Raw genomic sequence first — 12,397 nt, 5'->3', positions numbered from 1 at the left:
GCTGCTGTCTTAACCCTCATTGAAAAAGGAAACTGTCTTCACACAATCATTTAGGAAAGAGTCTAGGAATTACAGCACCATGGGATGCTGCACTGTTTTACTCTTTCTCTCTCCCTTCACACTGTGTCCCTGAGGAATGTTATTCATTGAGGAAAGCTAGTTCAGGGAAACTCCGGGGACACAGTTAAGGAGAGAAAAAGGAAAGTTTCAGCTCTTCTATTCTGAGGCCAATCAAGTCTTAGAACGCTTAAAAGTTTTATATACTGAGTGAATTTAAAATCTTCCTTGTCAAGAGTGTATCAACACTCACGCTGCCTTCCTCTATGCTACAAGTCCTGATTAGTATCAAACGGTTCAAGTAAGCCCCATGTTCTCTTACATTCATTTTCTTAATCCATTTAGCCCTTCAAAGCCAAAGCTGTTCACAAGCAGAAGCCTCCATAAAAGTTTCCAAGATACACATTAAAAATCCTCAGGGCAGGGAACTGTGAGTGATGTGAGCAGAATATTGGACTAGAAAGCTCCAAGCTCCTGTCCCTCCAGAGGAATAAAAGAAAACAGCATAAACTATCAGAACCAACTTTACAATGTTCCTTATACAGTCCCATTTTTCTCCCAAAATCATACCAGAAATTAAAGAGTCAGCTGTCACTAACGTAAAATAGATCTCATCTCCTGAGTATCTTAGAGTTTCTGGGCTTTATCCCTTACTTCCTTCAGGTCTTTGCTTAAGTGTCCAAGTTCAGGGAAACTGTCCTCATCATTCTGTCTAAAAAAACACATACCACCCTTCACTCGCTATCTCCTCACTAAGATCTACTTTTCTCTTTAGCCTTCATCACTTGAAATTACACGTTTCCTTTTTGTTTACTTTCTGTCACTCATTTTACAATGTAAGCACCATGAAAGCAAGAAGATTGTCATCCTTGTTGATTGTGTCTCACAATCTAGTACTATTTCTGAATGAATTCATCCATTAAAGGATGAATCTATGATCAGAGCCTAGGCACACTTGGCTATGGTCAATGCTGAAGGCAGCTGCTTTCTCTCCCTTCTGTCCTCAATGAGACACTGCCCAGTCATCATTCACTCCTCTCTAAGAGACCTCTTTTTTTTTTTTTTTTTTTTTTTTTTTTTTTTTTTTGGAGACGGGGTCTTGCTCTGTCGCCCAGGCTGGAGTACAGTGGAGCAATCTTGGCTTACTGCAAACTCTGCCTCCCAGATTCACGCCATTCTCCTGCCTCAGCCTCCTGAGTAGCTGGGACTACAGGCGCCCGCCACCATGCCTGGCTAATTTTTTAATTATTATTTTTAGTAGAGGCGGGGTTTCATCATGTTAGCCAGGATGGTCTCGATCTCCTGACCTTGTGATCCGCTGACCTTGGCCTCCCAAAGTGCTGGGATTACAGGTGTGAGCCACCGCACCTGGCTCTGAGACCTCTTGTAAAATGATATTTGGGTAACAAGGACCCACTTGATGGAAGAACTCAGTCTGATTTCCACCATCTTTGCTTACATGGGACCCACTGAAAAGAAAGGAGAGATAATGGTTCTAACAATAGCAACAACCTGTGCCTATGTCAAGCACTGAGTCACAGAATACCTGAAGGTGCTTTCTGCTATGCAAGAAGAATTTGAAGATGAGCCTATGACTCTTTAAAATCTGAATATCCTCATCCTAGAGGGCAAACAAGCCCAGAACTTCCCATCCTGAGCCTCTCCTAGTTTCTCCTTCACAGAGCAGAACTCCTGGAAAACACTCACCTCCAGAGAAATACCCTGAAGTAAAAAGTTGAATGGCTGCCTAGGACTCGACCCAGGCTGCCTCCTGACTGATTAGTGCTGAGATCGCTCTGTGCACCAGAGGAAGCTGCTGCTTCTTCACTCTCAGTGAAAGAGAAAACTGATTTCACACAAACATTGAGGAGCAAGTCTAGAAATCATAATGCCATGGGATGCCCCCACTGTTTCCCTCTTTCTCTTTCCCTCCTTCTTTCACTCTGCAATGCATCCCTAAGGAATATTATTCACTAAGTTAGTTCAGAGAAACCCTGGGGATGCAGTGAAGGAAACACCAAAGAAACTTTCAGCTCTTGTCTCCTGAGACTAATCAGGTTTGAGAACTCTTAAAAGTTTTGAGTAATGGGAAAACTTGAAATCTCCCTCATCAAGAGTTTCTCAAAACCCAGGCTGTCTTTCTCTAGGCTCTAAGTCCTAGTTATAAACAGGTCAAGTCAGTCTTGCACTCTCTCATGTGCATCTCTCTAATTCCATTTAACCCTACAGAGACTACACTCTCTGTGATGGTTAACACAGGTGTCAGCTTGACTGGATTGACAGATTGCCTAGATGGACAGTGAAGCATTGTTTCTGGGAGTGTCTGTGAGGGTGTTTCCAGGGGAGACTGACATGTGGGTCAGTGGACTGGAAGAGAAGGCTTTATTCTAGCCATGGGTGAGGCTAGAATAAAGTTTGCAGAAGGGGGACATTCAGCTTTCTTACATTCCTCTCTCTTTCTTTTTCTCTCTGCCTTCTACAGTGAGATGTCTTTTTTCCTCCTGCCCTTGAACATCAGACCCCAGGTTCTTCAGCCTTTGGACTCTAGGACTTGCACCAGCAACCTGCCTCAGACTGGAAGCTATACTGTCAGCTTTCCTGGTCTTGAGGCTTTTGAACTGGGACTGAGCTACACTACCAGCTTTTCTCATTTCCCACCTTGGAGGCAACCTATTTGGGGACTTCACCTTTGTAATCATGTGAGCCAATTCTCCCTAATAAATTCCCTTTCATATACATATGAAAGGGAGTGTATGTGTATGTGTGTGTGTGCATGTGCATGTGTGTATACACATATACTATTCGCTCTCTTCCTCTAGAGAAACCTGATGAATACACATCAAAACCCAGAGGCCAGGGATGAGTAGCATGAGAAAATAGTGGAATAGGCAGCTTCAAGCTCCTGACTCTTAATTGAAAAGACAAAAACAACCCGAAACTCCCAAAATCAACTTTATTAGAATTTCAGAAAACATTCAGTTTTTCAGCAACCAAGTGAACACTGATACAAGAAAAAAAACACAACTCAAAAACATTAGGAAAGCTTCACGGTGTTTTTACTTACCTTTGCCCACCCTCTCCCCACCTCACCAGCAGTCTTGAAAATGACAGCCTGTATCCCCTGTATCACCCTCTGGTTCCAGAGGGTGCAGAGCAAACCTCATTCACAAAGTATTATGTATGTCTATTCTAATCTGTCTGGACTACCTGAAGGACTGGAACAATGTGCTAATCTTTGTTTCACTTAACACAGATTCTACTCATGGCAAAAAGTGGCAGCCATTGTGTAAGAATATCATAAAACAAAAATTCTGCAGGGCAAAAGATTACTATTGAGACATATAATACACCATCTAAAGTCTCAGAGGAAATGTCAGGGAAAGTTTCTTTGGGAAACTATGGAACTCAAAAGAAACAATATATACTGGGAAATTTAGAAAATCACACATTTATCTAGGGGCAAAATACATGATCAGAAAAGATCAAAAAAGATCCTAACCGTTTACTTTTGACTGACGTCTAGGTTCAGTTTAAGCCTGGTTACGTACTGGAGAACTACACCAGCACAGAGTCAACCTACTAAGATGAAAGAGATTGTTTGGGTGGGTTTTTTTTGTTGTTGTTTCCTTGTTTACTTGTGTTTTGACTTTTTTGTTGTTTGTTAGCTTTTGAAGTTTTTGCTTTGTTTTGTTTTTTTGTATTGTGTTCCAGGAATTCAGTGAAATCTCTCTCAAAACATTAGCTAAACACAGCTAAAGAAACAGAGACTTCAATGACCATATATGTCTAGGAATACAGTCTTTATAAAATTAGTATTCCAAAATCACTAAACAAGTGGATGTCTACTTCAACAATAAAAAAAAGGCTTCAACAATAAAAAAACAGCAACAAACTTTTGGGAAGACAAATAATTTGACTCACAGAATTGTGACTCTATAATATCCAAATGTCTGCGGTTCAACAAAAAAATCACAAAGTATTCAAAGAAATAAGAAAGTATAGTCCATTCAAAAGAACAAAATAAATCAACATCAACAGAAACCATTCCTGAGGAAGACCAGTATTGAACTTAATAAACCAAGGCATTAAATCACTGTCTTAAATATGTTCAAAAGAACTAAAGAAAAATAGGTACAAAGAACTAAAGGCACTCAGGAAAATGATGTATGAAAAAAATGAGAATGTCAATATACATTTTTTAAATGTTTAGAGAAAAATATTTTAATAGAAAAAAAGGTACCAAACAGAAATTCTAGAGCTAAAGAGTATAATAATTAATAAAGCGGGAAATTTATTAAAGAGGTTCAATGGCATATTTAAGCTAGAAGAAATAATCAGCAAACTTGAAGACACGACAATTGCTATTATCCAGTTTGAGGAGCAGAAAGAAGAAAGAAGAAAAATGAACACAGACTAAGGTACCTGTGGGACACCATCAAGCACTTGAACATACACATAATGGAAACCCCAGAAGGAAGAAATAAAGAGAAATGTGCATAAAAAGTATTTAAGAAATAATGGCCTAAAACTTCCCAAATTTGTTGAAAACATGAATCTACACATCACTGAAGCTCAACGAACTCAAACTGGAGAAACTTAGAGAGATCCACACAAAGGCACATTATAATCAGTCAAAAAACAAAGAGAGAAACTTGAAAGCAGCAAAAGAGAAGCACCTTGTCACATACATGGGATTCTCATAAGATCAACTGTCAGTTTTTTATCAGAAATTATGTAGGCTAAAAGTAGTAAGGTAGTACATTTAATACTTAGAGGAAAAAAATTCTTCAACTAAGAATTTTGTGTTCAACTAAACCATCCTTCAAAAAAACAGGAAGAAATTAAGACATTCTCAGATATACGAAAGTTAAGGGAGTTTGGTACCAGTATCTTCCCTACATGAAATACTAAAAGGAGTCCTTCAGGTTGAAGAGGAAGAACCCTAGACAGAAACTTCAAGTTAATGAGTATATAAAGATCTTAACTAAAGATAACTACATGGACGAATATAAAAATGTTTTATTGTATTTTTGGTTGTTCTAACTCCACCTTTTATTTCATACAAAATTTACAAGACAAAAGAATTAAAATTATAAATCTATTTTCTTGGTTATGCAATAGACAAAGATATACTTTATGACAACAACATGAAAGGGGGGACTGGAGCTATACAGACTAGAGTTTGTGCATGATATTGCAGTTAAATGGGTATCAATACAAACCATAGTGTTATAAATTTAGGATATAAAACATAATCTCCTAGGTAAACACAAAGAAAACAATTTTTATTTTATTTATTCATTTATTTTTAGGATGGGGCCTCATTCTCTCACCAAGTCTGGAGCATAGTGGTGTAATCACAGCTCACTGCAACCTCAAACTCCTGAACTCAAGGGATTTTTGTGCCTCCACCTCCCAAGTAGCTGAGACAGGCATAAGCCACTATACCCAGTTACATTTTTAGATTTTTCTGTAGAGACAGAGTCTCACCACCTTGCTCAGATTGATCTCAGACTCCTGGGCTCAAGTGATCCTCCTACCTCAGCCTCCTAAAAAATGTTGGGATTATGAGCGAGGCACCATGTCCAGCCAGAAAATAGTTTTTTCAGTTCCAAATGAGTTTAATTCTTTACATTTTAGCTAGAACTGGCTGAACAGTATAAGAAAAATGAAATCTCAAACTGGCCTTGAATTAGTTTTATCTCAATACCGGTAGCTTAATAACAGTAGATTCAAAGCAGGCAGAAAAAGAAAGAGAAATAGAGAGCTTTAGAAGACTCTACTTAATTCTATAGTTGTAGATTAACCATCTGAACTCTGAATTTTTCTTGTTGTAATTTGCCCATCAGTTTTAAAATGTGCACAAGAAAGGGTCACAATATGTAACCAGCTGGAGGATTAGAAAACCATGGCTTTGAACTTCTGCAGAAGTTTCTACCCTTTCTCCCTTTCCTGCTCTAATGATTTGTGATTAGCCAGTCTTATTGCAATAACATTTACTATCATTATCATACTTTAATATCTTGGCTTCTTGCAATAGGTATTCAGTCCTTGCCAGTGTTTTCCAAGCATCCCTGTACTCATGCGGTGGCCCACAAAGGTTGTGCAGTTGGGCAACTCCACTTCACATAGACATTGCTGACTGCCCAGGGATTCCCCACCATAGACACCCATTCCTGGCTCGATGTTTGTTCTCTCTGACCCCGTTTGTGATGCTAGTTGTAACAAGAAAAATCCAGAATCATATTTTTAAAAAACCTTCCCCTCAAAGTAGGAGGGAGCCAAGAGACCAAAGAATGACTCAGACAAGTCCAGCTTGGCCAGTGGATAAGTTTATTAGGACTTACATATGAGACACTCCTAGATAGCAGAGAACAGCTTTAGAGACCTGCCTCACTTTGCATCTCTAAGCTGCTTTTAAGCTAATTTTCTGGCTCTTTGCCTACTGTGTGTGCATGATGGGACTGTTTTCCTTAGGTTCTCAGATATTTTCTGTGATGTTTGGGTACTCAAGGACACCTGCTCCGTGGCTGGGCACCATGGCCTTGACTCACCACTTGGCCATCAAGGACACCTGCTCCATTGGCCATTAAGGTTCAAGCAGTGGCCATACACCCTTAAGTAACCCGGTGGGGGACCTGCAACCCTACACCAGTAACAAGGCCTACTTCTCATCATCTGCCACATGTAACTTTGGGAAAATCACTCAGATTCTCTCTGCTTCAGTTCTGCCACCCACACACCAGAAATAATGATACCAGGCCCAGCCCTATCTCTTCTTTCTAAGGTTGTTGTGACATTTGGAATGAGATTATGGGTTTAAGAAACTTTAAAGTGTTAGAGTGATACAAAGTATAATGAATTTTACATCTCAGACTAATCTGATATAAAATCTCTACTAACAAGTCCATAAAGATCTTAGCTCAGTGTCTAGGATTCAGTAAATGCTTAGAGGATATCAGCTATTAGTGTTACCGCTCTTTTTCTTGTTAGACTGTGCTCCCAGTTATCCAAGGATGACTTTGGTAGTCTATTATTAGTCTGAATCTTTAAGTATTAGAGGTACTGCCTTCTGAATTGTCACGAGGCCTAATGTCATCTAGACTGTAAACAATTCCCCAACTATCAAGATAACTGTTCTATGAATGCTTTTCATTTCCATATTTTCTTGGCTCAATGCTGTTGGTCAGGACAACAAACACCAACTTAGTGCTGATGACTGAGTGATGAAATAGTGATCAAAGGGACACATGAAGCTAGTGTAACAAAGATGGGAGGGGCTGGGGAGAGTATAAATAACTATTAGGAAGTTCACAGCAAACCTCAGGACACTTTCTCCGTGAGCTAAGGTAAAGAATATTGTCCCTCACAGCCCTGGTCTCAGAAACTCTGTGGGGAAGATAAGTCCTGAGCCTAGAGCTGCCATTTCCACAGACCACTGAACTACCCTCAAATAGATATGCTTTTAGGGGTACCAGATAGAAGGAGCTGAATCCAGGAGTTTCCTTCCCTGAAATGCGCCAACAGAGGCACAGTCCTCCACCTTCCCTGGAACAGAAGGGCTTTCATCTCTCACTCTGAAGCCATCTCCCTCCCCTGTTTATGCCCAGAGCTGCTTTCCAATCCCATGGAGTGTCCCCGTACCTAACCATAGCCACTGAGTCTACCAGGTGTTCCTGAGGAGACAACTAAGCAACCACTCCACACTCTGCTGATTTTCTTCTACATCTTACAGGGGGAAGAGCTGGATCACCATGAAATTTATCTTCTATTTGGGTGTCCTCACTGGTATGTACTCCAGACCTTGTACTCTGTCCTGTGAGGCATAGGTTAACGGATGGGGTGAGACAGAGGCTGGACTGCGAAGGGTGCAGAAAAAGAGTCAAAAATAGTGTCATCGGCAGAATTAGGGGTCCTGCCTCTTAGACTCCATCCAAAGGCTCTCCAGATAGGCTGAGCCCACTTTTCTAGTGTTAAGCTATAGGGTGGGTTAAGGCACACATGTGCCCCGGAGAAGGCTTAACAGTGAGTGTCCTCCTGCCAACCCTAATTATTGAAAAAGGTGAGCCTCATCACCATCCAGCTAAGTCCCAGTGTGGTCACAAGGACACAGAACTCATTTTGACCTCTGATATTCATCTGTTTCTAAAACTTTGAAGACTCAGAATGCAGGAAACAGAGAAGGTAGAAACAAAAGATCAAATACTAGGGCCCTGCCTTCTGTAGTCCCTGCCCCACGTGGGGTTCTTCTGATGACCAAATTTGGAGGTGAGGCATTTCCCACCACTCTCTGACTGCCTAGGTTGTATCACACATTAGCTGTGTGAGATTAGCCAATTAATTCTTCTGTGCTTCAATTTCTTCAAAATGGGGGTATGACTACCTATATTATAGAATTATTGTGAAGATTAAATAAATCTATGTAAAGCACTTAGAATAGTGCCTGCTAGAGAGAGCTCAATGTCTCTTGCCCTTGTTGATAGTCTACCCTTTCTCTTTGGGGTTCCTAACTGTGTGATCACACAGAAGGGTGTGGTGAGGTACAGGCCCAGGCTTGGGGAAGATTAACAGGAGTACCAAGAGAAGACAAGACAAGAACAGTGCTTTATTTCTGGTACTAGAATCAGCCTTATTCCCCTTTATTCTCTAGGGTATGTTTTAAATAATTCATTTATAAAAACAATATACGTTCATATTACAAAATTTAGACATTTTTTAAGTAGAAAAATAAGCATCATTCATAATCCCACCTCTTAGTCAACACATGCTAACACTTCGAGTTTACTCCCAGACTCTATATATTCTTTGCATTTACATGGTTTTTCATTTATGTTTTGAGACAAATAGATTATATCCACAATTTTCTTGTTCTTTTTAACTTAAATAAGCATTATTAATATTTATCTCACTGTTTAATATTCTAAATAGTTTAATTTTTATTACATGATGTTCCACTTTTTCATGTGCTTCATTTCAATGTCCAACACTACTATGTCAGATGTTTATGTTTCCAATGTTCAGCTATTATAAATAGTACTAATATGAGCATACTTGTTTGTAAACCTTGTCTATACTGAGTTTTTCCTTTAGAATGGATTCTTGGGGTTGGAATGATTAGGTCACAGGTTATAAACAATGTATGATTCTTGATGCCTATTTCTAAATTGCTTTTCAAGAAGATGGAATCAATTTACTAGCAGTGATGAGAGTCTCATTATACTCAGATTGAATATTATCAATATTAAACAAAATTACTATAAATATGAGATAAAATGGCATATCATTTTAATTTACATTCTTATTAGAAAAACATGTCAAAGATGTTAACACTTCCTGGCCAATTGGTAACTGTTTAAGAGTCATCCAGATTCCTTTTCAAGTAGGAGACTGTTTACCTTATTTTTGTAATTTTCTCAGGGACATTTTTATTTGCTGACTCATCTGTTCAGAAAGAAGACCCTGCTCCCTATTTGGTATACCTGAAGTCTCACTTCAACCCCTGTGTGGGCGTCCTCATCAAACCCAGCTGGGTGCTGGCCCCAGCTCACTGCTATTTACCGTTGAGTATTTGGGCATCCCCAACCTCAAAACAGCTACTGTTCATTCTAGATCAGTGGTTCTCAAATAAGGGTGACTTCTCCCCAGGGTACACTTGGCAATGTCTGAAGATAGTTTTGGTTGTCACAACCAGGGGGCACTACATTAAAGAACACGACATTAAAATGTAGTGAAGGGCTCCACTACTTACTATATCACCCTGAGTGAATTACTCCTATGTGCCCCATTAATTCATGCACTAAATGGGGATAAAAATAGAATCCACTGCATAGACTTGTGAGTCAAATGAGATAATCCAGAAAAAGCACTTGGTATAATTCCTGGCACTTTGTAACATTCAGTATCTTAGCAATGATGATGATGATGATGATAATGATTACTTCCAACTCCTCTCCCTCCAGAAATCTGAAAGTGATGCTGGGAAATTTCAAGAGTAGAGTCAGAGATGGTACTGAACAGACAATTAACCCCATTCAGATCGTCCGCTATTGGAACTACAGTGATAGTGCCCCACAGGATGACCTCATGCTCATCAAGCTGGCTAAGCCTGCCATGCTCAATCCCAAAGTCCAGCCCCTTCCCCTTGCTACCACCAATGTCCGGCCAGGCACTGTCTGTCTACTTTCAGGTTTGGACTGGAGCCAAGAAAACAGTGGTAAGTGTGCCTTCCACAGCAAATCAGGGTCAACAGTTGCCCTTTAAGAGGAACATCCATATCCTCATAGCTGAGAGGAGGAAAGGAGAATGAAAGGAGACCCAGTGGAGATGCTACCTGAGTGGTCTGGCAAACAGAGACGTGCCCAGAGAAACAAAACTCCTCCTTTCCCAGGGTGTCTAATGCCCCACTGCCTCTGCAGGGCTTTGGCAGCTGGAGCCACCAGGCCATCTGACTCTGCACAGAGGCCCAGCCCTTCCTGATTGGCAGAGGCACAATTCACATGAAGAAGGTGTGGTCCTACTTCTCATACATGCCATTTCACTTGTAAAGGACCCCTCTGAGAACTGACTCAGGCCATCAATTAAAACTAAACTCTACCTTAAAGAGACATAAAGCCTTTTTCAAAATCCTCAAGATTAGCTCATAACCATGCTCTTGATGATTTCTCCCTTTTCGCATTCCTTATTTTCTTTAAACACACACAAAAAGATACCAGTTGAAATATAGGCTGGTGGTTAGAAGGACTAAATAACAATTGTCAACAGGATGTTTTATTTTATCCCCATCTCCCTCAGGCCGACACCCTGACTTGCGGCAGAACCTGGAGGCCCCTGTGATGTCTGATAAAGAATGCCAGAAAACAGAACAAGGAAAAAGCCACAGGAATTCCTTATGTGTGAAATTTGTGAAAGTATTCAGCCGAATTTTTGGGGTAATCTTTTCTCTGTATTCAGCTTTCATTTACCTGCATATGCCCAGTTAACTATTTACCTTGATGTAAAAACTTTTTTAGATGTCTAAATGATTTCTTGAGAATTTGATAAGGCTGCTGTGAAGCCAGCATTGTTTCTTCAGTAATGGGCTCCCCTTAAATTGTCTTTATTCATTAAAGGACATTATAAAGTACTTCCAGTTAAACACACCATTTGCTAGGTATTCATTCTTACAACTACAAGTAAAATTGTGAAAACAGGCATTTCTTTAAAAAGAAATCAGACTTTTCACAAATAGAAAATGCCTTCACCAGTTCAAAAAATGGAGTCTCACCCATTTTACATGTGATTTCTAGACAGACTGTCCTCTGACTTTCTCAAGGTCACACAAAGCTAATTACAGCAAAGTGAGAGAAAGGCTCAAGCTTCCTGTCCCCGATTCAGTCCTCTTTTCATGAGTCCAGCATACGCCTGCAGACAGGGCTCACCCAAGCGGGACACTAGGGTTCCTGTGAGATCTGACTCTCTCTCTCTGTGTCTCTCTCTCTCTCTCTTTCTCTCTCTATCTCTATCTCTTCACGATCTCTGGTAGGAGGTGGCCGTTGCTACTGTCATCTGCAAAGACAAGCTCCAGGGGATCGAGGTCGGGCACTTCATGGGAGGGGATGTCGGCATCTACACCAATGTTTACAAATATGTATCCTGGATTGAGAACACTGCTAAGGACAAGTGAGACCCTACTTCTCCCTCTGCATTCCACTGGCTCTGCCATGGACTATACAAGCAGATAATTTTCCCTCAGTTGAAAATAAAATCTCCAAATGAAAATTTGGGAATGTAGCATACCAGTAGCCAATGTTTTCTTGTTTGTGTCTCTGTATCCTACAATGATGTGAAGAACTAAGATCAAATCATGAAATGAGCATTTACTACACTGTCCTGGATTACATTCATCATCTCATTTAATGCTTATAACAAACCTTTGAGGTTATCTTTTGTTCCAGCTTTACAAATGAGAAAATGCAGGCTAAAAGAGGTTATTTAACATTGCCCATAGCTGGTGGATACCAGAGCCTGAAATGGAACCCAAAATTGTCAAATTCTAAATCCCTTGCTATTAGCCTCAGTGTTACATGGGAGTCTACAGCATCACAAAAGATGTTGGCTCCTATTCATTTGCCTCCCTCTCTTTCCACTCAAAGGACTTGAAGCTCTCACTTGTGGCTAAGATCTTGGGTACTGGGATAAGCTCTCCTAAAAAAAGTCATACCTCATCTCAGTGCGACATAGATTGCAGTATGTTCAGAGAGAGAGTGAGTTAGTGGAAGAGTAGAAAGTGAAAAACAAAACTTCAGAACAAGGCAACAATCATAAATCAAGTCCACAAGCGAGTTTGGCAGCTCCAGTGAAA

At 40.2% G+C, this 12,397-nt stretch overlaps 1 protein-coding gene across 2 annotated transcripts in view; it reads left to right on the top strand.

The window, feature by feature from the left end:
• Positions 1-11,834, top strand: part of PRSS37 (serine protease 37) — a 28,639-nt gene extending 16,805 nt beyond the window's left edge. Inside the window, exons 2-6 of one of the 2 annotated variants that reach the window (XM_077994638.1) lie at positions 7,793-7,845; positions 9,475-9,616; positions 10,017-10,267; positions 10,849-10,985; positions 11,579-11,829. In XM_077994638.1, the coding sequence (XP_077850764.1) occupies positions 7,812-7,845; positions 9,475-9,616; positions 10,017-10,267; positions 10,849-10,985; positions 11,579-11,719 (705 nt within the window). In that variant the 5' untranslated portion in view covers positions 7,793-7,811 and the 3' untranslated portion in view covers positions 11,720-11,829. 2 annotated transcript variants of the gene reach the window in all.
• The last annotated feature ends 563 nt before the right edge of the window (positions 11,835-12,397 follow it).

This window comes from Macaca mulatta, chromosome 3 (genome assembly GCF_049350105.2).
Source record: "Macaca mulatta isolate MMU2019108-1 chromosome 3, T2T-MMU8v2.0, whole genome shotgun sequence".
Lineage (NCBI taxonomy): Eukaryota > Metazoa > Chordata > Mammalia > Primates > Cercopithecidae > Macaca > Macaca mulatta.
This window is presented reverse-complemented; position numbering and strand designations above follow the sequence as displayed.